This window comes from Hippocampus guttulatus, chromosome 9, assembly GCF_054856545.1.
Source record: "Hippocampus guttulatus isolate MCC_2025c chromosome 9, RoL_Hgut_1.0, whole genome shotgun sequence".
Taxonomy (NCBI): domain Eukaryota; kingdom Metazoa; phylum Chordata; class Actinopteri; order Syngnathiformes; family Syngnathidae; genus Hippocampus; species Hippocampus guttulatus.
Genome location: NC_141269.1, coordinates 21822886 through 21850370, shown reverse-complemented (window position 1 = coordinate 21850370; position 27485 = coordinate 21822886). Strand labels below are relative to the sequence as shown.

The 27485-nt window shown below is 42.0% G+C and overlaps 1 protein-coding gene across 1 annotated transcript in view; it reads left to right on the top strand.

Moving 5' to 3' along the window:
- Nucleotides 1-27485, top strand: part of sorcs3a (sortilin related VPS10 domain containing receptor 3a) — a 235923-nt gene that overhangs the window by 53920 nt on the left and 154518 nt on the right. The window contains exon 2 of the mRNA XM_086119367.1: nucleotides 24190-24257. Coding sequence (XP_085975493.1) covers nucleotides 24190-24257 — 68 coding nt within the window. The remainder of the gene's footprint in view (nucleotides 1-24189; nucleotides 24258-27485) is intronic.

Sequence of the window (27485 nt, the reverse complement as noted above, 5' to 3'; positions counted from 1 at the left end):
TCCCTGCTTTTTGCAGATGATGTGGTGCTGTTGGCTCCTTCAAACAGGGCTCTCCAACTCTCACTGGAGCGTTTCGCAGCCGAGTGTGAAGCGGTTGAGATGAAAATCAGCACCTCCAAATCTGAAACCATGCTCCTCAGTCGGAAAAGGGTGGAGTGCCCCCTCCGGGTCGGGGAGGAGATCTTGCCCCAAGTGGAGGAGTTCAAGTATCTTGGGGTCTTGTTCACGAGTGGGGGCAGGAGGGAGCGGGAGATCGACAGGCGGATCGGTGCAGCGTCTGCTGTGATGCGGACGTTGTATCGGTCTGTCGTAGTGAAGAAGGAGCTGAGCCAAAGGGCGAAGCTCTCAATTTACCGGTCGATCTACGTTCCAACCCTCATCTATGGTCACGAGCTATGGGTCGTGACCGAAAGAACGAGATCCCGGATACAAGCGGCCGAAATGAGTTTTCTCCGCAGGGTGTCCGGGCTCTCCCTTAGAGATAAGGTGAGAAGCTCGGTCATCCGGGAGGGGCTCAGAGTCGAGCCGCTTCTCCTCCACATCGAGAGGAGCCAGATGAGGTGGCTTGGGCATCTGATTCGGATGCCTCCTGAGCGCCTCCCTGGTGAGGTGTTCCGGGCATGTCCCACCGGGAGGAGACCCCGAGGAAGACCCAGGACACACTGGAGAGACTATGTCACCCAGCTGGCCTGGGAACGTCTCGGGATCCCCCGGGGAGAGCTGGAAGAAATAGCTAGGGAGAGGGAAGTCTGGGCTTCCCTGCTAAAGCTGTTGCCCCCGCAACCCGGCCCCGGATAAGCGGTAGATGATGGATGGATGGATGGATTGTGTTTTTGGAATATGAGCTAAGCAGCGAAACCCTCCCGTTTTGTAGCCATCTCAGAGGGTGGCCATTTTGCCACTTGCTGCCAACTGAAAATGACATCATAGTTACTCTGGGCTCAGGTAACTGCCAATCACGGTTGTCTGTTATTTGAAGGTGAGCCATACTTTTGTGTGTGTGTGTGTGTGTGTGTGTGTGTGTATGTATATATATGTGTATGTTTATACAGTAATCCATCATTTTTCGCAGCTAATGGGGACCAGAAGCCCCCCGTGAAAGGTGAAAACCGCAAGGTAGGATTTGCCCCCCCCCCCAGGAATCTTTGTATATGTGGGTACCAACATGTTTAACATATGTAAACATTATTTATATGTTACATATTTGAGACAAATATTACAAGTCTTACAGGGTTTGTTTGTAATTTTACTGCTCAATGTGTACAGGCATTATTTTCACATCAGTGATGTGTGATGAGGTTGATGCCTGGTGAGGCATTACAGTCAGATTTACAAATTTGTGAGCTGCACAGAGTGTCGTGGTAGTCCCACATTGAAAACCCATCCATCCATCCATCCATTGTCTGATCCGCTTATGCTCACAAGAGTCACAGGGCTTGCTGGAGCCTATCCCAGCTGTCTTCGGCCAGTAGGCGGGGTACACCCTGAACCAGTTGGCAGCCAATCGCGAAGCACACAGAGACGAACAACCATTCACGCTCACACTCATGTCTAGGGAGAATATAGAGTGTTTCATTAACCTGCCATGCATATTTTTGGAATGTGGGAGGAAACCGGAGTACCCAGAGTAAACTCACGCAGGCATGGGAAGAAAATTCAAACTCCACACAGGAAGGCCAGAGCCGGAATTGAACCCTGCACCTCTGCACCGTGAGGCCGATATGCTAACCAGTCGGCCACTGGGCCGTCACATTGAAAACTCTTTAGAGAAAAAATAAATAAATAAAAATAAACATTAAGCATTCATTTCCCGCTTACCATTTGAACATAAGGAGTGTTTAGAGAAAGTGTATTAGCCATCGTAATTTCTATATAAAGGCTATAAAAGGCTACTCATTAAATTACTTGACTTCTAAATAGTGGATTATTTTCTATTGACGATTAGAGCTAATGTTTCAACCTATTGGCATTTGTCTTGATTCTATCCAATATACTGTATATTAATAATTTGTTCAATTGGGTGGTCAGTTTTAAGATATGTACCCCTCATGTTTGACATAAAATCTTCAATTTTTAGCTTTCGAGTTAAAATTTCAGTTTGGCTCAATCCCTCCAAAAAAGAAGAGCAGAAATTTAAACCTGTGCCCTCTCATACTTACTGTCCACTTCCTTCTGAGGCAGATAATGTGGCTAACTATCATGGCTAACATCAGCGAACATCACATGTACAACCCAATCCATTCAACTCACTTTTGCTATTTAACCCATTCAAGTGGACAGCGATTCAAATGTCGTTTTCTCTTATTTTAATTATCGTAATCTTAAAGTCACAGTCCTGCATCAACTACTACAATGGACCCTTATGTGTGTTGCCATCCACTACCATTATTTATTTATTTATTTTTGTGCCTAAATACTAATACAAATGTGATAATTTTTGTTTTTAAACATTTTGTGAGCATGAAAGGGTCAAGTCAAAAAACAGCTCTGGTAAAATAGAAAAATATTACATTAATTTACATTAAAGTGTACATTGAGGTGCCAGGCGTTTGTGTGCACGGACTAATGGTGCATTGAAGTTATCCATAAATGTTGGTATTTATGAATTCTAAGTCAAAATTGTAATCATAACTCCTTCACCTGAAGCTGGCGCTCCAACTCAGAAAGTCAGATGAATCCTAGCAGCCCAACATAGAATTCATGCTGTCTGACTCACATAAACAGCAGCCGCATGCTTTATTGTATTTATAATGCTTGGAAGCGCTGGAAGCTCTGAACTTTCAGTGTACCGTATTTTCCGCACTATAGGGCGCACGCAAAAGTCTTCCATTTGCTTAAAAGCTCATCGAGCGCCTTAAAATCCGGTGCGCCTTGTGTATGGTCATAAAATGGCTCCTTGTTGGAGACATGCCTACAATGTTATAACTTGCTGTTGGTTCTGTGAACTGTCGCTGCTTTATTAATGTTGCAGCTCCGAAAAAAGGAGAGCTTTGGTGTTGTTGTTTTTTTTTAAACAGCCTCAATTAAAGGAAGGTACGTCTTTGTCCATCTCCGTGCCTTCTCTTCTTCCGTTCCACTCGAGAGGCGTTCATGTACTAAAAGCGAAGCCAGAGACTTTGACGTTAAATTCTCAGGATCTAGGGGCCACATCTGGCCTGCTACATCATTTTATGTGGCCTGTGAAAAAAAGTCATGCCCCAATGTTTTTCCGAAAATATATGATCTTCATATGTAATAAATAATAACGTTGAGATATTGCAAGCAGTTTCAATCATCACACACTTTTTTCAAGTAAATCTTATTATAGAATAGTTGAACATCGATCACTTTGTTACAAAAGTACATGTGGCCCACGACCAATATCAGTTTGAGTCTTCAAATAAACTAGCATTTATGTTTTATTGAGGTGAACATGCTCACCACTCCACATTGTGCTACACAGCCTTCCAAAACTGCTTTGAATCACAGGACAGTTCGATAGCTAAAATGTTATACAAAGGAAGATTGAATCATTTGTCATTTTTCGGACTTGTTATATGGTCAAGAAAATGGACACGGCCAGATAACGAGGTAAGTTACTACAATCAAAGAACATTATAATATCAATCATATTTTCTTTGAAATTGAAGGCAGCATCATTGTATTGTTGTTACCTTACTCTGCATTTATTACGTAGCATGTCTTTGAGGTGCATGAAAAGTCAAATCCAAAAAAAGCCAATATCAGAAACTTGAACGTGAGTAAGAGCTGTGATGAAAAGAAGCCACTTTGAATTGTCACTAAAATGAAATGAAATAAAAGGGGTTTCGAGAGAAAGGTAAAATGTTGTATTTCTGCTGTCTGTGTTAAGATCCAAACAGCACAATGTCCAATCTATGGCACGGGGCCATTTCAGGCCCACCATCCATTTTTTGGCGGCCCACAACTTTAAAAAACAACAACAAATAAAATGACATTTGACATGGGCGCAAGACACACATTATTAATATAAACACAATTTATCTTCACTACACTGTAGTGTATCAAGATACAGTAATCCCTCGTTTATCGCGGTTAATGGGGACCAAAACCACCTGCGATAAACGAAAATCCGCGAAGTAGTGACCAATTAACTTATATATATAAAAAAAAAATGCCCCGCGTAGGCCTTTGCACTTGAGCAGAGCGCGCGTGCACACACACACACACACACACACACACAACCATCCAAGCCCATGCTCACACCTAGGGACAATTTAGTGTGTCTAATCAGCCCTCCATGCATGTTACTGCAATATTAATATCAAACAAATTAAAACACACAAAGAACGAGAGGTAAGATGAGATGAGTTTGTTGCACTTCCTCCTACAACCTCTCAAATCACGATTACCTGTTCATATACCCCACAAACAAACAAACAAACAAACAAACACCCATCAGGAAGCAGTAATAAAGCAGCAGGGTTAAGTACTGTGCATGTTTCCAGTGTTAAATGGGATCGACATTTCAACATAGCCATGCTAAATAAATGCCTAGCAGGCGCCAAAAAACGTCATGCTAGTGTGCAGCAGCTCATCCCTTTTTTTTTTCTTCCTGGCACTCTTCCAGCATGCAGAGTCCGTTCGTCAAAGTTAACGAAGCCAATTTCAAATACTCCACACGCGTCCTTGAAACACAAACATTGATTACATCTGGAAGATTTTGCTCTTGTGACGAACGAAATTAGAAATCCAGCCTGTGTATGCACAAATGAGACATGGCTTAAAATCTTACGGTTTTTTTTTTTCATGACTCAAACCAACATGAATTTGTATGTTAGACGATATGATTGGTAATTCATAGCTTCAACTCTAGTCATTAAATTTCAGAATGAGGGAAGGCACACCATTCCACATCTCGGTGGAACCTCCACAACCCAATGATAGCAAAGTTGTAACTGAATTTACATAATTTCATGACACAAGACCATCATGTCTCCCACATCAGGAGCTGTGATGGCTCTTCTCATGTTTCAAGAGAAATGTGCATCTTGTGAACGTAATCTATAAAACAATGTAATATAATCGGAACATTCTGGCAAATAGCAACGTAACAGAAGCAGTTATAAAACAAATAATAAGATAATTAAAACCCACAGACATGTAACAGTCACAAATCATCCAAATCAAGGCCTGCACTGTATACTTACACATTCTACCTCCACCCATAAACTTAACAACGTCCCACATACGTCCACTGACGACCACCTAACACAAAAAATTGTGTCTATGACTTACAAACAACTATCTAAGCATCTCGTGACCTTCCGGCCCTTTTCAACCTAAACACACGGTGACCTCCTCATTCGTAGCATCACTGTGTCAAACCTCACCTGCCTGTTCCTTTCTTTATTCTCAACATACTCAACTTCCATCATCACCTTACGTCTCACCATCAACATTTTCACTTGCCTTTCACCCACTATAAGTATCCAAAACTCTCTGTGTCACCACACCCATACTCAACCATTTCCTTTCTTTATCTGATTTACACATACTTCATGTAGCGCCGGTTGAAATAATGAAGCTTAAGTGGCGTTAGGAATCACAATTAATACTGTGACAATTACAAGTAATCACAATAGATGCCGTACAAACCTCCTACACTGCAAAAGCCAGAAAATAAAACAAACAAGACTCCATGAGACGAGGCAAGAGTCACGCTTATCTACTACACATGCAAAGACAAATTAAGCACATAGTCGCAGACACAACTCTACAGACAAACCAAAATATTTACCTTGCTACCACTCTCAACCAGGTCAAGCATTTACAAACTTTTGTCACCTGGTAGAACACTTCACTTCATCCAAATATCGATATGCACCATCAATTTACCGTCAAACAAGCCACTATCGCTTTTCGTGTTCCTTCAAAATGAAACTTCCTTCCATCACGAAGCCAACAAGGAAAGTTGCTATCTCTTGCTGAGAAGCAGGAATGTCTCGTCATGCACTTACAAATTTACTCTTGGGACAGTCACGGGGAAACGTGGCCTTTCGCCCCACAACACCAACAAATAATCTCCCCTGGATCAGTCCCACGTCTCTTCCTTGGCATTCCTCTGCCCCTATTTCGGCGCGGATTGTGCGTGTGTATGTGAGAGTAAAGTCCACTTCCAAATCTCCCCTTCCCCTAGAGGTCATTGGATGGCCCCCTCGAAACGAGGGTGGAGGGGATGGTGGAAAAGGAGATGTTGAAGTTGGAAGGGATGAATAGAATGATGGTGTAACAGGATATGTGGAAGTCATCTCAAGCTCATTTTCCCTCTCCACTTTCTGTTTTACTCCTGTCCGTAAACCTACCGGTCCCAACTCATCATCCTCTCTCCTGTGAAACATAACGTTTCCTTTGCTCTTGTCATGGTTAAATTCCATCTCACTGACACGTTCCCTTCTTTCAACTTTCTCTATTCCCTTTTCCTCTTTCACTTTCTGCTTCTTTTCAGCCAAGAACATCCAGAACTCAATGTCTTCGAACCCATCCATATCCATTTGTCTCTCTGTCATTTTCGCACATAGTTCTAATATTATCCTGCAGGTGCAGTAATGTTTGTGTGTTCAGCCGGCCAGCGAAATTTTATTTTTTTATCCACAAATTTAGATGTTTTATCTTTGAAGGACATTGGCTCTCTACGAATTTCCGGTCCGTACATGTTAATTCATTTTATCTGTGGTCTTACTATTTAGTATCCCCATTTTGCAAATTTGAGAGTCAGCGGTTTACCTAGGGTAACTATGCTGACATTTCCCTTGACCAGGGTGACAATTTCTCCAACTGAGGTAATTTCCAACCTTCTACCACCAAAGTGGCGGGAGATTCTTGCATCTGCTTCCTCAGACAGTTGCCACAACAAATGTCCTGTTCTAATGAGGTAGCAAACCTCCACTCACACAGTTACACAGTAACTCATTAAGCGCATTTAATTCGATTTATCCGATTACCTTCACCCGAGGTAACGTACTATATACACACTCTATTTACACACGGAGTTTAAGCACGTGCAGGACACCGCCACCCTCAACAATTTTAGAGACTTGACGGTCTATATGCCTGATAGGGACTAGTATGGCTCAGGGCTTTAACGGCTTATAAAGACCACGTCTTTTTTTGCCGGCGCGCAACCACTCAATCAACGCTTGGAAGAGTCCCTTCTCAACAAACCCCTCTCAGGCTCAAATTAGGTTCTCGAACCAGGTGTAGTCTAGGTATCCGGTTGTTACAAATCTGCAACACCTGTCCTGAGAGGGTTTCAATTAAAAACAGGTTTAAAGACCACCCCGACCTTCGTCTTTACAAACCCGGCGCGCAAACACTCATCCAACACTTGAAAGAGTGTTAATGCAGAGTTTAAGTACGTACAGGACACCGCCGCCCTACTTACCACCAAGAGTAGTCCTCTCTCCTCTGGATTCGCTTCAACCCTCAGCCCCAGACGAGGAGCCGAAACCCAGTCCCGGAAAGGGTGTTTTAGCCGTGGCCACGGTCTTCCTGGCCATTGACTCAGCGTCTGGACGCGTCAGGTATATTGCGATCCCGGACGAGCCCCCAAAAATGTCAGGTTTGTCCAATTTGACACTCAGGAATAAAACACAAGGAGGAGACAGGAGACTCAATTCTGGTACCAGGAGGGAACGAGGAGAAGCGTTCGGTTTCAGCTCTCGGCACGTCACCCTAACGCTCTCCCCCTTCACCTCCTCATTTATTGGGAAATCTACTACATAGGTGTGTCCAACCTAAAGGGTGGGGGCTGTTGAACACACACTGAACTTGTTTGACTATGTGTGTGAGTGTAAATAACGTACATGTGTGCAATTGTTACAAAAACATTATGTTGCAGCTGGTGTTGATGGCTCCATTCACTGTTCACCCTTGCTCACTGTTTAGTCTTAACACTTATCTCTCCCCAACCACGTCCTCGGAAAGGTGGCTGCGTCCCTAAACCTCCACACAGTGCACTAAGCATTCTTGAGTATAAATGTGAGTGTATAAAGGATAAATGTGAGTACATAATGAAGAATATATCTTTATTAAAAGCAGAAGCGTTCTTCATTGCAGGCATAGTCAATTAATGATTGCAGGCATAAGCGTTCTTCTTTGCAAGCATAATCAATTTATCATGTCAGGCATAAGCTTTCTTCTTTGCGAGCATAATTCATCAATCAATCACTCAATATGAATATAACATTAATAATAACATTAATGATAAGCGAATGTATGATAACTAAAAATAATCAATTTATCACACACACACACACACACACAGGCCAGCGATCCCGCAGAGTGCAGCAGACGTGTTTATGATTAGTCAATTAAGGTTTTCAGACAATTGAGGATGGAGAGACCTGCTTTTGTTCTTATGTGTCTCTCTCTCCCCCCCCCCCCCCCCCCACACACACACAAAGGCCAGCGATTCAGCTTGTGCATCAGACGTGTTTATGATTAGTCAATTAAGACAATTAAGGATGAGAGAGACCTGCTTTTGTTCTGAGAAGCCTCCTCTCTCTGTCTCTCTCTTTCTCTCAGCAACACACGTACACTCACCTGCGTGGCCCATGCGTGCCCCACGTGGACCTTCCGCACTTGAGCAGAGTGCGCACACACTAGCACGCATAGTAAACAACACTTAGCACTGATTCTTGCGGACTTCCAAAAAAAAAAATATATATATATATATATAAATATATATATATATATATTTTTATATATATATTTTTTTATGAATGAAAAAATCTGCGATAAACGAACCGCGAAATCGCGAGGGATCACTGTACTTCAATTTTAGAGGTAAAAATAATTCCCTCCACTTCATGATCTGTGGCTGATTTATGAAGACATCACATGAATGATCCTCAAGTAGGTAAAAAACTGTTTTGTTTTGTTTTGTTCTGAATGTGGATATGGGATTCGGCTGCTGTAAAGTGCAGAGCCGGATCGATCCCGTGAGATAGAGGGCTGTTGGCCACTGAAACACTTGGAAGAATCCTGAACTAATTGCCTTAACACCTTTAACAAAAAGCTGATGAACTTAACGAGACAATATAAACAATATATAACTGCTTTCCTGATTGACTTTAGCGTGTTTCATAAAAAAAAAATTAAAGTGGCCCTTTAATCCTTCCATTTTTTTGTATGCGGGCTTCAAACGAAAAAGTTTTGGCACCCCTGCTCTACTCTAACTGTTCCCTAATAGTGATTTCAATTGTCCATTAACTGCATAATGACAACCGAACAAGAGCTGATGGGATTTGGATTTCGAGAAAGAAATGCTGTGATCACTATATGGTTCGGTTAGCACGCAAAGAGAGGAAGCACAGCTCCAGCAGATGATGGATCACATTGAGCCTCAGGCTTTAGAAACAAGTAATCGAAAAGAGAGCAGAGCGAGGAGAGTATTTATATCAGGGGGCGGTACACCATCCCATTCCTTTATTCAAAGAAGTGATGGAGCTGGTTATGTTAGTTGATGGTGCAATGTTTTCTACAAACTCCTCTGCCTCCAGTAGGTCTTTTAGTGGAATCGAGTTGAATTATCCATTTAGCATTAGATGGGCAGTTCACAACCTCTTCCTCCTCCACTCCCCCGCTCCTCGATCAGCCACCCACCACAGCAGCTACAGTCAAGGTTAGGTCTATCTCTTCTACATTATTTGTGTATGATTCGAGCCAGGGAAAAGTGTTAGACAGTTTGTCCAACTATATTCAAGCAGAGGATCATTTATAATTCAAGCAAATTACCAAGATATTTTTTTCTTCCCTCTCCATGCCGATGATGGTCTTTACTAGGATAAAGGTTTTGATTTTGGTGGTGGTGGGTGGGGGTAAATCAATGCAGTGTGATTCCAAAAGGAACTGAAAGACTAATAAGAGATGCTTTTCATCCAGTCCAGTGATACAGATAGTAACGGAGAGATCAAACTTGATTGATGCTCATCATTTGGCTGCTCACAGATCTATGAAATGCTGAATCCATTTGGGAAGCTGATAATTAATTTCCTTTTTTCTATTTTATTTGGCTACCTCTCAGAAAGTTTTGCTCACAGCCATTTCTTTATGATCCACACATCTCCCTTGGATAGTCAGCGATGGTCTTAATATGGTTTTGCTCAAATTTTCATGCAGATGTAACAGTGCCCCAAAAAATTCTGTAGAAAGAAGAATGCCTTCTAAATTGTGAACAGACCAATTGCAGTACAACCCCGGTTTAATGTGAGCATTCCGAGTCCGTCATTTAAGCGCCACAGAGCCCCATGCATCAATTCATAAGCAGCCTTTTTTGGGCGGATTAAAGTTGTGTCGTGGCCGCACCCCCCGAACTCGTGGGTGGATACCGGCAGCAGGGGATGCCGTCAAGCTGAAGAAAGTGTCCTATCAGGCCTTTGTGGCCTGTGTAACTCTGAAGGCAGTTGATGGGTACCGGCTGACCAAGCGGAACGCAGCTTCAGAGGTCGCCGAGGCAAAAACTGAAAGCAAACAAATATTTCTGCTTTTTCCTTGGAATACATAGTGACTCACAATTAAACCGATACAGCAACTAGCTGTTCAAAATGACCATGTCCTCAAAGAGTCAAACTTCGTGGCACACAAATGGCTGTAGTGTCTCTTCCGCCTGCACCCGAGAGAAATTCATGCTTGCAAAAGGTTTCGAAAGACATGTTTTTACTCAATCAACTGTAAGTGGTGGGGAATACATATGCTATTTAGAACGGCATTTGGAGTGGAAGGGGTTTGATGTGAATTCCTGACAACCAATGTCAAGGAGTTAAAAGAACACATTTTCCACGTAGTTGGAAGAATTTGTGCCGTTGAGTATGGTCATCTCAACTGTAAGTGTTTCGAAGGATATTAGAAGGACAATCATTCCCTAAGTTGATGCAAGTTACTATTGGCATTTGAATGGGATCCTTCATTAACTTCAACATGAGTGTTAGCAATGTTTTCAAAATGAAGCACATTTTGTATTCAAATTCACAATGTGTGGATTTTCTTTTTTTCATGTGTTTAGTTCTACAATTAATTTGAACTGGTGTCATTAAACAGCTTAAAGGACACTTAGGAATGACAGAATCACATTCAGGCTTCTTTCACAACTTCAGGAGCTTATACATACACATAACGTATTAAAGATTGAGAGAAGCCATAATCAAAATCATTATTAAAATTTTGATCCAGTCCTCAGAATACTATAAAAGTTGTTAATTGATACCAGAAAAGATGAAGTTTACACTTTGGAACTGCAAAAGAAGTAGAGGTGTAACAGGAGCTAATGCTCAGGTCATTCTCATAAGGTTGAGTTCAATGGGCTGAAAACAAAAGAACATAATTTGTAACATTGGTAAATATATAGGGTCACATTGAAGACTAAAAACACGAGAAGATTCAGACATCCAGATTCCGAATGCAATATCATTGATATTTTGTAACGATCATGTGAAGCATACAATAACATATTAACCCCACATGAACTAACAGAGTATGACAAAAATATCTCAAATGAAGTACTACTAGTCATTAAGATTCTAGAATACATGAATATGTAAATTTATTGCACTAGCAGGGTAACTGCTGCACACAAGCTGTCTCCTACCTCATTAAAAAGTTAATTAAAGTGTTTTTTTGTTTGTTTGTTTGTTTTTCCGTTGCAGTCTTAAGCAAAGAAACATCAACATCAAGTGTGAAGTTGAAATGCAGTGAACAGTCCCAGTAGTCAGTCAACATGACTGGAAACATTTTATTCAGTTGAACAGATGGCTTCAAGTTTTCTAGCCAAGCATTGTGTGTTTAAAATTGCCCCCACTTTCACCACAATTATCAGGAACTCTTAATACAGTGTGCATCAGTTTCTGGAAAAAAGAAGTTCCTGTGGTGCATGCAACCAAGATCACTGGAACATCCATTTATTCATCCATGTTCTAATCCGCTTATCCTCAGAAGGTTCGCTGGTGTGCTGGAGCCTATCCCAGCTGTCTTTGGGCAATAGTCGGGGTACACCCTTAACTGGTGGCCTGCCAATCGTGGGGCACACATCACAGTCACACCTTTGGACAATTTAGAGTGTTCCATTACCCTGCCATGCATATTTTTGGAATGTGGGAGGAATCCGGAGTACCTGGAGAAAACCCACCCAGGCATGGGGAGAACATGCAAACTCCACACAGGAGGCGGATGAGCTAACCAGTCGCCCACAGTTCCATTTATGTAAATCTGCCTGATGACGCAACAGAAGTAACTTCATTGGATCTGGCGAGCGAGTAAAAATGCCCTAAACTCCAATGACATGGAAAAGCAAGTGGGCAAATAGTACTGATTTAACCATTTACAAAAAATCATAGCATAGTATATTCCCTGGGGATAAAACATGCTGCCACAATAATACACCTTGAGTTTAAAATTCATATTCCTGACAGACAATACTGATATGTTATGACATGCACATACATTTGACTTGATTTTGTTAGTGCTGAAGAAGTTTTAGACGGCATCCTTTGACTGAATTAACTTGGTCTGTTCTGGTGCTGCTACAAAGGACACAATCCCATTGCAAATACAATTGGTGCCCCTATTCCCAATTTTCAGAAGTTGTACACTGCAAATCTTCAAAGTGGCCATGCAAAATTCACTCATACTTAGCCTGGACACTGCCTTTTTTTTTTAAATTCCTTCCTTCTGGCACGACTGCACAAAATACACACACACACACACACACACACAACAAGAATTCAACTGCTTCGACTAGCCTTTCTATTCTATCTATATCTATATTCTATCTTTATCTCTACTTGATGACTCTGGACATTATCGCACCGCTCGTAGTTACTTGTTAAGACAATACTTGTGGAGCTCATACTGCCGGAGACAAATTCCTTGTGTGTTTTACATATTTGGCCAGGAATGATGAGTCTGATTCTGATTTGCTTGTGAATGCTGGACAAACAGGCCGCACGGTTGAAGACTGGTTAGCACGTTTGCCTCACAGTGCAGAGGTGCAGGGTTCGATTCCGGCCCAGGGTTTCCTGTGTGGAGATTGCATGTTCTCCCCCTGCCTGCGTGGATTTTCTCCGGGTCCTCCGGTTTCCTCCCGCTTGACTGAAAAATTACTGTATTTGGTGCCATTTGATGGACTGCTGAACTGTGATTATGCTTCAGTACCAGCCAGCTGTCTTGCCCAGAGTGGCATTTGATGAATGGGTAGGGGAGCAAGGGGAACATAAGCAAACGACCAGGCATGAAAGTCTTTGTTTCATTTTTCCATTAACGGCGAGGAATCAAACTGTATCGGATGTTTTATTCATAATCACTGTGAGACCAAACGATCTTCATCTAATTCAGACCAAAAACATTTATCCCTGGAGGTCCCTATTATTGATATAAATAGGCTGTTCCTGTTGAACCCAGAACTAATGTATCATCCCTGTCATAGCGTCTGCTTTGTCTTCAAAAGAAATTTCAGGTTAGAACGTCACACTGGGAGGTATTTCAATGACAGCTATTGATCACTTTGACAAAGTGCAGCTCTATGCTTGATAGAGTAGCAAGTGAAAATACATTGACAATATTATCCATATTGAGTAATACTGCAATCCTCAGATAGCCCGTTGGAGGAGGAAGAGATTAATCACATTTATGAATGAAAAAAAAGAGAGAGATTAGGGGCAAACACCTTAAATAGATGCGTAGCAGGAGAATCACTGGCACTTGACTTAGCAAACTAGATCAGTACAGTTGATCAACTGACAGCATCACTGGATTTCCTTGAATTTATTTGTCATTTGCCGTTTATTTTCCCGCCATGGCAGCATATGTACAGTCAACTGTGTGGAAAATCTGTGCAACAGCAATGAAACCTCACTTGAAACCTGTCTCATCCAGCTATGTTAATAAATGAAATGGTGAGAAGAAGGGATTCTAATGGGGTGGGGGGGATTTGCAGTGTTTCTAATGTTAGAAAGACAAGTGTTGTTGGTGATGTACAGTACTGTAACTCAACACAACTGTGCTAAGCAGAAGGTACAGTGTACGGTGTGCCATGTCTCATTCAAAGATATGCTTGAGCCGGTGGAAATTACGGAGCTTTCAGCAGCGTCTTCACATGCCAAGTCAAGTCTGAAGAGGGTACTAGGGGGTGCCATGTGTGTGCAGAGTATTTGAAAGGTCACACACTGCTTCAGCCCCCTGACAGATGCTTCCAAAAGAGCCAACAAACCGAGCTGGGATGAGACCGGAGTTGTCAGACACCACTGACTATAATTCATTTTCTGTAGCAAATATGAAATATGCTTCCTCGATAAATAGAATAAAATAATAAAGAACTTTCAACTCATTGACTCAGGTCATGCACTGACTGACTCATAATATCAAATATAGTCACAGTATAGAAGTGGTAACTGGAACGTCTGCCCCATTCCAAGCAATGTTTATAGAAAAGAAAAGAATGATTTTCAGCGTTGCAACAGGGGACCGATTGTTATTTCATTTTCCCCTCAAACACCACTTTGCCTGCCTCTGTTCTGCCTGGTCTGTGCACTCCTCCCCTCCCTGTTTAAGAGTTGCTTCCGGTCATGGCAGCAGCCAGCTGAGGTCTTGGAGATCAATGTTCATACTGTGGTGAATTTTTTTTTTCTTATTTGAGCACTTCTACAATTAGATATACATGCAACAATTATGCCAGGTCTTAAAAATAAAACAACAACAACAAAGGCTTAAAACATGGACCATAAGAAGGTTATGGGTCCACTCAATAAAGAACACAATTACATAATTTGCTACGACAGTCTGGTGAAATTGATAGGGTGTCTTTGTAATTTTCTTTTTCAACTATATTCAATTCAGGTCTAAAGAAAACATTCTGGGCTGGGGATACAGGATAAGGACAAAATCTGATCAAACTGGAAAAACCTCACGTAATATCTTGGTTCATCAACTTGGGCTGCCAAGATTAGTCAACTAGTCATGACTATGCCACCAATCAAAATTGACGACAATGAATTTAACAGTTGACGAGTCATTTATTTATGTATTTATTTATTTGCCACTTTGGTTTTCCCTCAAAACTGCCTGGTCTCCAGCTTCTCCCACGAGATGTCTGCCTGTTTGTGTTGCACATGCCCACTAGTGGTTATGCAGGTCATCCGTGATGTAAACAGAAGCATTGTGAGTCATGCCTTGTATTTCACGAAGAAGTCAAGCTAACTGCAGAACGAGTTCTCATGCAATGAATCACAGTAAGACGTTACCTATTCGGTGAGAACACCAACTTTAACATAAACCTTACATTCCCAAATAATATGTGGACACTAATTCCTAGGTTCGCTTTTATTTTGAAGTTGCTCACAGCAGTGTGTCGCGGTAAAACGGCTGACCTAACTCGTCTTCCTGAGTGTAGTGGGGTATTTACATTCCTGTCACAAAGCGTTGCCACCGACGTCAACAGCACATTGTCGTCTTGAAATCAAGTTTAATCACCAATTCATGACGGTAACATTACTTAATCACATTGATAATCTGTTATACAGCGCCTGTTGCCAGCGTTAGCGGCTAGCAGCGTTAGCAGCAAGTCCCCTCCTGACAACAGCACTCGGATTACTTGTCGAAGTCATTTTTATGACTGCACATTTTGATGCTTACAGCACGACACGGTTGCTGTTCCTACTCATCACTTATTTAACCAACCAGGTTTACTCAATTATACTGTTTAATCCGGCAGAGTCGCTAGCTGTGGTTCCGATGTCACTTGGTTCACCAGCTGACATTCGGTGGAAGATGCCTACCAGCAGCATACATCTTTGCTAATACCGGGCCATTAAGATTTGTCCAATATGCAGTGTAGTTAGCGCAAAGACCATTTACTGAGCAATTAAGGTACAATGAGCCACCTTGCTGGCAGCTTTGTGGAACCCACAACTGGGCAATTTCCTCTCCTGTCTAAGTTTCACAGCTCACTCTGTATAGTCTGCCCCTTACTGATGAAAAGTGTGGATGTGTTTGCACTGTGTACGAAATAACGATATATTTGTAGTACTTTATCAAAAGCAAAAGCCTCTCATTAGTAGACAGCTCAAGTGAAAAATCTTGAATGGAGTGTAACACAGGAACCTGCAAAGCATCCTGTAAAGGCGATGCCACTTCCTTCTCCGTCTTCAGCATCGAATAACCTTCGGTCACAATGTACACCGCACACGTCCATGTTCCTGCGAATTGTGAACACACACCCACATGTTTGCCACCACTTTTCTGATGGGGTATAGACTGCACAAAGCTGTGATCCTCCATTGCCTGGTGAATACCGCTTTAAATTCTTATCAGAACGCTGTATGTACCTCCTGGACCGGGGAGTGCATAGGTGGATTTGCAACCTGCATCACTTGGCCAGCCTCCACAAGCAGACACTCCCTAGAGAAGTTGCCTCGACACCTGGATCAATGAATCAATGAAATCTTATTGTCATGTACACAGCAAAAAATGTTGGTCACTGTACAGTGATATTCTTTTAGCTTGCCTGTACCCCAAAAGAAAAGTACAGGTATAGTTAACTATACAGTATTTTGTTCCCAGAAATCCCCTGAACTGTTCTATAGTATTTTAGTATAACAAGCATGATCCAGAAATGCAGGACAAAATGTACCCCTTTCATGAAGATTTGTTCAGTAAATACACATTAGTCCCAAATTGCATTTTTTTTTTTTCAATGAATGAACTCCATATTTTCTCCCGGGAATCAATTATTTAGAACTGGGGTAGCCAGACAGGCATTTTTCATGTGTCGACTGTGACCAATCGGCACTTTGTTCAACTTAACGGTTGGGAAGAATCCAGTTCTTAGAGCCTGCTTTTTGATGTGTAAAACATGTGATTTGTGAAGATGTGTGGCGGTGTTTGTATGGCCACACTCAGCAGAGGTTGGAAGGGGGATGTTATAGACCTGGGGTGCCCAAGCTTTTCTGACCAAAGATTTACATTTCAAGCAACCAACCTCCCGCGATCGAACCATCACCGCATGTACACGCATACACATACGTGTACGATGAGCAACAGCCATAATGGCCCATAACATAAACCGAACAGAAAAATAAAGTAGAACATTACTTTTTGAGTCTGTGAAAAGGAAATCACTGCCAACCTTAGTCGAGACCTGACGTGGAGGCCTGGGATCCACTTATGCAGCCTGTTCAGTGCAGAAATTATCATACGTATGTCTACCCTTTTAAAACGCTTCTCCTGGCATTTTCTATTCCTTGCCAGTGCCATTGGTGAATTGTACATGAAACAAACTTTGAATGAAAATAATAATAAGAATAATTTCCCCATTACCCCCTGCACTCCTCGCGTTAGAATTGGTACCAGTCCGCGGGCTACCGGTCGATCGTGATCGACATATTGGGCACCCATGTTATAGACATATGGCGCAGTGACTACACAAACTGGAGCGAGGGAGAGACAAGTGAGAGCGAGAGAGAATCGCTGCGTAGTGAGAGACTACACACCAATAAAGGGAAGAAAATAGCTATTGAAAAACAAATTAAAATTTGAAGACATATTAACTTTATTAGCGAGGAGGCTCTATAAACAACCCACATTAGGCAGAAGTGTACTGTTCATTCATTATTTCAGTTACAGGAGAAAAAAGAAGGGAACCTGCTGTTCATGAATGTGTTAGTGTGTCTATTACAACTGTTGCTTTAATAGTTCAACAATTCACATAAGTATCACACTTTGAGGATGTTTATTTTCAGACACGTGAACAATAACTTATCAATACTTGAGTGAAGTGAAGGCTACCTACCACATTAAGTTTTAATTGCGATGAAACTGGATTATTATTATTTTTATTTTTTTTGGGAGGGGGGTTGGATCAAATTGATCAAAAGAAAGATTGAGTGATCGGCAGGGATTGATTGAAAAGCATCACCAGAAATAAAAATGTGGCCAACAGAGAAATGTCATCTTTTAACCCTTTCATATACCCTGGAATGTGCACCACTGCAGTAACCTCTGTCCCTGAAAGGGTTAAATGACAGTGATATCCGACTTTATGAAAAAAATTCTGAAAAATAAAGGACAAGTTTCCCTTGTTCGTTGTGCCCAAATCAACCATTGAATTTGAAAAGATTTAAAAGGAAAAATTTTACTGAATCAAAATGTTCCTACGTTATGATGGAAGAAGACTTGCTTATTAATGGAGGAACCGTTGTCCTGTTGTAGTAGCCATAAACAGTTATCATGTGTATTTCGTGTCTTAATTCTCAATAATATTTTCACTTATTTCTGTATTGCCCTTTTATTTTATATAGTTTTTAAACACACACAGAATTGAGTTTTGAGGCTGGAATGGCTTAATTGCATTTTCCATTTATTTCAGTGGGATTTCAATTACCTCTGGGTACAAAATGTAGGATTTACACGTTTAATTTCTAAACAATGGTTCCACTGTATTTTTAAAATGAATCAAACATTTTACACATCCATCCATTTTCTGTAGCACCTTTCCTGTTCAGGGTCACGGGGAGTTAAAACCTATCCCAGAAGACTTCAGGTGAGGGGTCGATGAGACCCCAGACAGGTGAATGTGCCACTACACCATCAGTGACCCATAGTTTACACATTACTTGATTATAAACTAACTGAAGAAACAACAAAAATTGAAGAGACACTCTGGAACCAAAAGATTGGACCACTTTCTTTTAAGTCAGATGCAGCACAAAAATCAAAATGATTTTCGGACAGTTTTTGCAATGCAGCAGAAAAACACAAAATGGCAACTTCACAGAAAACAAACCACAAAGGGGGATTATTTGGGAATTACAAATTGAACTCTATATAACAGTATGAAGTAGAAGCTATTGAATAAATGATTAATTTACTTCCCCATCCAATACTGAATGGGTTAAATGAGAAGAGATGTCAGCTTTAGGATTGGTGAATTCATCTTTCCTGTCCTGGGGAAAGCCAGCTATTTTAATGAAAGCCTTTAAACTTGGAGACAGTATGAAAGCAATGAAAGCTTGCCATAGAGACTGACCCAAAATGGCCAGGGGAGAAGAAGGCAGCAGTAAATGTGAGAGAGGGGGGGTGGTTAAGAGTACAGGCAAAAGGTAGCTGAAGACAATCTGAGAGAAGAGAGATGTCCTGCCACGATTGCCGCTAAATCTTTACTGCACCTAGTTTGAGAAGTGCTGAGTCTCCTCTTGGAGATTTGGGGCTCATAATCCTTCGAGTTGATCATGGGAGATCAACCTAAATGATATATCAGTCAAATGGGGAAACTTACGTTAACAGCTAAGGCATCAGTCTTCATTCCAAAATCCTGACATTTTGATTACCTTGCCTTTCTGGGGGACTATTTATAGTAAAAAAGTGCCTGGCATTGCTACAAAAAGAGGAATCGCCCAGTGAGATAGGAAGTTTATAGTCATATAAGTAAGAGGATGCTCGAGCATTGTGGGTAATTGAATTTTGCATTGACATTGTTTTTAGTCATGCATCAAAATGTATGTGCAGAAGTTGCAGGACAAATGCACGATAATCTTCAAGATGCTCAAGAGGCCGATTTAACGAGGTAAACCATCATGAAGACGACTCTCCTGACAAAGCTTTTAGTTGAAAAGAGGGAGAGGCAGATAGAGAGAAGCTAAGTGATTAAGATCGATCAAAGAAAAGTTTCGAGCAAAATAACAGGATACGTCTTCATCATTTTCTCTCTCACACATACTCCACACCCACATGCTCTTAAACCAGTGGGTGAAACTTCTCGATGAATAGCAGAAATAAATGTCATGGTCATTTATGTCATTCGAGCACACTACACGAGGGGTCAGCTGCTTTCACGAGCACATAGAGGGGTCAAAAAAAATCCATAGGTTTTGGAAGTGTCATTTGGTTTTAATCATATTTTTGACTGTTGGTGCACATGCATGATGACCTTCATGTTGCTGGACAAGAGAAGGGCAAGATGATTTTTACCAAGACTAAAGAGAAACTATTTGATGATTTTTTAAAAAGATGCCTGTGGCAAACTATTGTAAGGATTGAATCTAATCAAGTATGGTTTTTGGTGCTATCTATGGAAACGGTTTATTTATATATTCATTGACATGAGTGCAGTCGCCTTTTCTCCCGACTTACCTAACTGAACTGAATAGCTATGGGAAATGTGTGATGGTCAAAATGTAACGATGACACACTAAAAATGAGGCTTTTATCTCTATGTCTCGCTGGCTTTGTATGACCTTTTTTGCTCTAATTGGTTGACAGAGACTTTCACAGCTGCACTCAAGCTTGACAAGTTAAGTAAAGTGTTTCTAAAGACTTCTTTATACCATCACGTGAGAAATGAACTTGCAGCAATGTCATGCATGTCAACAAAAATAGCTATTTTCCAGAGAAAGCCAATTCATTTCTAAGCTTTACAAAATAAATTAAAATCAGCTGTCTTGTCCAATTATTGTTTACGCTTTATTTGTGCAGTCAGGGGCTGATCAAGAAGTTTGAGATACAGTAGTCCATGTTGTTGACATATAGCAAGGTTCATGATGTGGTGAAATGTGCTTATGCATTGCAAAACAAGACACGGAAACCAGAGGAAGTAAGTAAACAACTTTGGTATGCAGGACAGCAGGTACAGTCAGCAGTTTGCACGACTACGTCAAAGCAACACGTTTTGATGTTAGGTGTCAATGTGAAGTTTGTATGGAGTGTGGGTCAATACCTGCCCAATACCGCAGTGTAAAAACAAATGTTTCCTTAATAAAGAGACTAATGGGGAGGTGGACAATTACCGTATTTTCTACACTATAAGGCGCTTCACATTATAAGGCGCATCTTCGATGAATGGCCTATTTTAAAACTGTTTTCAAGTATAGGGCGCACTTCATTCTAAGGCGCATAGAATAGAAGCTACAGGACAATAGTGGCTGCAGTTGCATGATGCATCCACTAGATAGAGCTATGCTAAAGGAATACAATCCAATACAGCTTTATTCATATAGAGCCTTCACAACTGCTGCAACTCTAACAAAGCACTTTACAGAACTTTTAAAATACTACAATCAGAACATTGATTCATATGTAGCTCTCTCAGGATGCAGCATGAAGTACAACGCGAAGTACAGAAAAATACAGGGTTTATTCATTGGCAAGCCGCGAGAACTGGTCACAAGCAACGACATGAAACATACATACAAATGACATGACAAAACAATAAATGAAAGGCAAACATTATTAAAACAATTGATTCAACAAAAAGGCACACACACCTCATGGGCTCACATCCACAAAGGGCTAAATATCCTTAGAGGTCTTGTCTCCTTCTTCCTTTGTTTAGTCAGTAGTTAACTATGCTTTTGGTATTTGTTTCATAATGGCTTCGCAGAGCTCACAAAGTAGTTGTCTGAGTATGTGTTGGCGAATGCCCATGTCAATTAGTGTCATGCAGAACTCTTTTACATTACAAATGGTTCCTGCTAATAATCACCACCAGATGGCATAGGAACTCTAACAGGGAAACAACTCAACGGGGAATATAAAGAGACTGTTAACACCATATATGAGGCACATCGGATCATAGGGCGCACTGTCGCCTTTTGAGAAAATTGAATGCTTTTAGGTGTGCCTTATAATGAGGACCATACGGTAATTTTGCAAAAGGGGGCATGTTGAGATATATATATATATATATATATATATATATATATATATATCAGTGGCGGATGCTGGATATATCAAAGAGGGGACGCTCAATTTTGGCCGACATTATAAAATGTGTCCGTTTATTTATATGTGAAATCTACTGTCCGTTCCTTTTCAAGAAAATGATCTGTGACCCTGTCATACCAACAAGGCGTCTTTTCCAGGGACTTAATTAGTGTCCTACAACTACAGGAACTACAATAAAACCCACCAGAAATAAAAGATTAATTTGTCGCTAGTTGTTTACAACAAAGAGTGTCGCTAAAATGTTTAGAAGTCACCAGCTCAACAGAACAGAATGCAAATTGAAAAATTGCTCACACGGATGCCTACACTAAAAGGTCGGTGATTGGCTCATTTCGATGTCAATCAAACTGGCTCACAGGCTCAGACGGGTCATCCAATCTGATGCTGAAAAGCCTGGCGTCCGGTACCCTCCCACTGCCATCCAGTCCCAGAGACGCCGAGCGTCCGTGGGCAGGACAAAAACCAGCTTGTATCCAATGACTCGTCTCCGTTCAACGCATTGGGACAACCTACCCTGAACTCTCGAGACGCTCGGCGTCCGGGCAGTAGACGCTCTGCGGATGCTCAGCGTCCACCGTTTAAAGCACAGCGAAGCTGCGGGAATGAATGAGAAGGGAGTCGCGTCGTAACCAGTAAGAAGAAGCTGATTCGGAACAAAAGTTGAGCACGTTGTCGCGCATATTTAGTCAATGACATGTACACGCAAAGAAATTTACATTCATATATTTGATCACTTATTCTTTGACATTTTAGGGGAAGCCGAGCTTCCCTTGCAGCCCGAGAGCAATCGCCACTGATATATCTATATATCTATATCTATATATATATAGATATAGATATATATATATAACAGTCTTGTTCATGGTGCAGAGGTGGGTCTATATATATCTATATCCTGGATGTTTCATAGGTCTCCCTGCTCCAACATACCTGATTCAAATGATCAGGGTCGTTATCAAGCTTCTGCAGAGCTTGCTCATGAGCATGAGCTGGTCATTTGAATCAGCTTTGTTGGAGCAGGGAGACCTATGAAACATCATAATACCGTCCCTCGAGGATCCGAACTGCACACTTTGGTATTTGAGGATGCAAGAACTGTATACCAATTGCTGTTTGGAGGTATATGGCCATCCACTGTCATCATAGATCTTCCTTTAAAGCATGCTTCACAGGTGCTCAATTGGATCAAGGTTTGAGGATAATTGTGGCCATACAATGTGTTTTTTGTCCTTTTCCTCTCAAATCATCAATGCTATCTTATGCAGGGTAGGATTGTTCCATGAGCATTTTTGTATTGCAGAAGGAATGGCACTTTTATTATTACTTCTTTTTTTTTTGTTTAAACCATGGCAGCAAAGGGTTACTTCGAAGCTCCAACTATTTTGCTGAGATAATTTTGACACATTTGGGCACTCTAAATGGGACATCCATCAATGCTCATTATTCAACTTCATAACATCATTCCTCCAACTCCTTGCTATTTACAGGCTTAGTGGGATATCATGGCCATCCATAAACCTGCCAGAACTCTATCTGGAATTCATCAGTGCCCACTCTCCAACCCACTGCTTGTATCCCCCCCCCATAAAATAAAATAAAATAACAGCAGCTCAACCAAGTCCACATTCTCCTTTTCAGCAACAATATGTTTGAAGCTCTTGAGTGTGGTTTCATTCAGTCACAGTCATGAGACAGCCCTGCTTAATCCAAGGACCTGTTGATAGCAATGAATTCTGGATTCTTTGTGATGCTTATCCCCCTTGACCTCCGTGCAGCTTTAGACATTAATTATTGACCAAACTTGACAGACTTAACTCCCATTGGATTTCAGCTCCACCTCTCTCCTTGTTCAAGTCATATAATTCTGGTGGGTCTCGCATCGTCCTTTGTCCTTGCCTCCTCCAAGAGTCTGAATGTCAACTTCAACACCCTTGCACATTATTCTTCAACGCACATTTCAATAACTTAACACAGCCAGCAGACTTCCACTTACTGTATGCAACAGTAACTACTTTCCCTTCCTTACAGCCAAAAGCAATCATCATAAACTATCCAGAACTCTGTTGGATGCCTACATCCTTCCTAAAACTCCTTTGAACACATCCCCATAGAACATGCAGTGGCTGCTAGTCAGCGTAATGATTAAAATGGCATTCTCCCGTCTATAATTTGACAGTTTTGTTTTTCTTCTTTCATCTATCCTTGTGCCAAATCACGATGCCACTGTTCTTCCTCCTCCATACTCATCACTGTTCATCTAACCTGTCGCTCCTCTTTTCGGTCCAGAGCCATGCCGTCCCTCATCTCTGGCACTCACTTCCATAATAGTTAAAAAAGAAAACGGAGAAAATAATCACTTGATTACTCATCTACCATAGTCCACAATTATTTATTTACACATATGTTTGTTAAAGTGAAACATTCTTGTTACAAGGTTGATAAAACTGAATTCTTCACTTCCAGGTTATCCTGATACTAACCAAGCTGTACGACTTTCATATTGGCAGTGTCACTGAGAGCACCCTTTGGAGGTGAGTAAAAAGTTTGTCATTTCTGAATGGTCATTACGTCTAAATGCACCACCAGAGCAAATACTACAGTGGGAATGTTATCACATTGTTTTTGTTTCCTCAGTACAATGAGCCCAATGTGGTCTGGTGTCAAACCAGTCACTCGGGGTTAGGGGTCGCGATTGGCTTTTCCTGGTTTATTATCATTTGAATCGAACACATGCACATTACGACACACTCACGAAGAAGCAATAGTTCTAATCTATTATTAGTGGAGATTGCAACTCATTTTCATCATTCTGAAACACAATCAAATTTTATAGAACGTTTTCCTGGGCTGGATTTGGACAGTTCTTCTGTCCTGTAAAATAATTACGCATCATCAGCTCCAAATGATTGTGCAAGATCATTTGCAGCAATTGTTCAATTTCAGATGAACAATCATCCGTCATAAAGTTTGGAACTCGTGTTTGGTTTTCACACATGCTGAAATAAATGAGTTGCAGCTGGAGTCACTGGCCATTAGAAAGCATTGACTGGCTTGGTACGGTGATCATATTTTTGTTCAAAGTTTGTTGTTGGAAAACAACAATAACAAAAGAAATGTCCTTTAAATACTTATTTCTGCTTCATGTTACACATTGACCATTACACCGTTTTGTGTACAAGGAAAATCAGGCAGCTGAATGCCGACTAAGGTTTTAAAAAAAAAAAAAAATTCACATTGAGTGTGTGTGTGTGTTTGCGCAAGTGCCTGTGCGTGGGTGCGTGTAGCGACTTGCGAGAAGTGGATAGATAACATTAGCCTCAGCTGCTGTTTGCTTTCACAACTTTCAACACGCGGTTCTATGCTCTCAGACGAAATCAGTTCAGTGTGGGAATACTGCTACTTTATTCCGCCTCATTGTCACATGCAAGAGGTCCAGGCATATGGGGGGAGGGGTTTAGTCAAGCTGCTCTTTCGGTAAGCAGCAGGACCATGCACAGATAGACCCAAGTGATGCCTTGGTTGGAAAAAGTGACCTTTGCCTTGAGCCTAAAACAAAACACACACACACACACAAACAGGCACAAAAAATGTCAGCCATATATTCGTCCATGAAAGTGTTTTATAGCTGATGGGAATTTGTATGAGATTTTGCAATTTATAATAATAGTGCTGGTGAAAACATTAAATGGCTACTGGCCCAACATTAAAGCAGCAACTATTGAAATGTCTTGCCTTAATACCTTTTTATACGATGAGCGACACTGCAAGCAGAAAGCAAAGCCTTCAATGTTTTATGCTAACGAAATCCATTATTTCTAAGTCTAGTCCATCTGTTTGCAAAATTGTCATGTTTAATGAAGAGAGATGGTTGGGGGAAGGGGCAGACAGACGGCTGCTTTTCATTTAAAATCCGAATCATCTTGAAATGAATACCTGAGGAAAAAAGCAGAACCACAAACATTTTGCAGTATAATGTCAATATTTTATAATTACAGCCTCCTGTTCAGAGCACTCTTCTATGTAGGATAAGTCACCTTCAATCATGGAGTTTTTTCATGCAAGCTTATTAACATTACAGACGAATACGATATACAATAGGTATAAAAAAGTCTTGACACCCCAATTCAACGGTTTTTGTGATATACAAAAAAAAAGAGACAAAGCTAAATTCAAACCATTTTTCACCTTTAATGTTACATATTGCCGTGAGTCGGGGAGCGCCTGTGTGTGTGTGTGTGCCATATATATATATATATATATATATATATATATATGTAGTGGCCCCTCCGTGAGCCGTCACCTTACCGTGGTGGAGGGGTTTTTGTGTCCCAATGATCCTCGGAGCTAAGTTGTCTGGGGCTTTTTGCCCCTGGTAGGGTCACCCATGGCAAACAGGTCCTAGGTGAGGGACCAGACAAAGCACGGCTCAAAAGACCCCTTATGGTGAACAAAACAAATGGACTTCAGTTTCCCTTGCCCGGACGCGGGTCACCGGGGCCTCCCTCTGGAGCCAGGCCTGGAGGTGGGGCTCGATGGCGAGTGCCTGGTGGCCGGGCACCCATGGGGCCCGGCCGGTCTCAGCCCGAAGAGGCAACGTGGATCCCCCTTCTCATGGGCTCACCACCCATGGGAGGGGCCAAAGGGGTCGGGTGCAGTGTGAGCTGGGCGGCAGCCAAAGGCGGGGACCCTGGCGGTCCGATCCTCGGCTGCAGAAGCTAGCTCTCAGGACGTGGAATGTCACCTCTCTTGCAGGGAAGCCCGAGCTGGTGTGCGAGGTAGAGAAGTTCCGACTGGATACAGTCGGACTTGCCTCCACACATAGCCTGGGTTCTGGTACTAGTTCTCTCGAAAGGGGTTGGACTCTCTTCCACTCTGGAGTTGCTCACTGTGAGAGGCGCAGAGCAGGTGTGGGCATACTCATTGCCCCCTGGCTCAGTGCCTGTACATTAGGGTTCACACCGGTAGGCGAGAGGGTTGCCTGCCTCCGCCTTTGGGTGGGGGGACGGGTCCTAACTGTTGTTTGTGCATATGCACCAAACAGCAGCTCAGCTTACCCACCCTTTTTGGAGTCCTTGGAGGGTGTGCTGGAGAGTACTTCTGCTGGGGACTCCCTTGTTCTGCTGGGGGACTTCAATGCTCACGTGGGCAATAACAGTGAGACCTGGAAGGGCGTGCTTGGGAGGAACGTCTCCCCCCGGTCAGAACTTGAGTGGTGTTTTGTTATTGGACTTCTGTGCTCGTCACGGATTGTCCATAACGAACACCTTGTTCAAACATAAGGGTGTCCATGTGCACTTGGCACCAGGACACCCTAGGCCGCAGTTCGATGATCGACTTTGTGGTTGTATCATTGGATTTGCGGCCGCATGTTTTTGACACTCGGGTGAAGAGAGGGGCGGAGCTGTCAACTGATCACCACCTGGTGGTGAGTAGGCTCCGATAGTGGGGGAGGATGCCGGTCCGTCCTGGCAGACCCAAACGTATTGTGAGGGTTTGTTGGGAGCGTCTGGCGGAATCCCCTGTCAGAAAGAGTTTCAACTCCCACCTCCGGCAGAGCTTTTCCCATGTCCCGGGGGAGGCGGGGGACATTGAGTCCGAATGGACCATGTTCCGCGCCTCTATTGTTGAGGCGGCCAATCTGAGTTGTGGCCGTAAGGTGGTTGGTGGCTGTCGTGGTGGCAACCCCCGTACTCGCTGGCAGCAGTAAGGGATGCCGTCAAGCTGAAGAAGGAGTCCTATCGCGCCTTTATGGCCTGTGG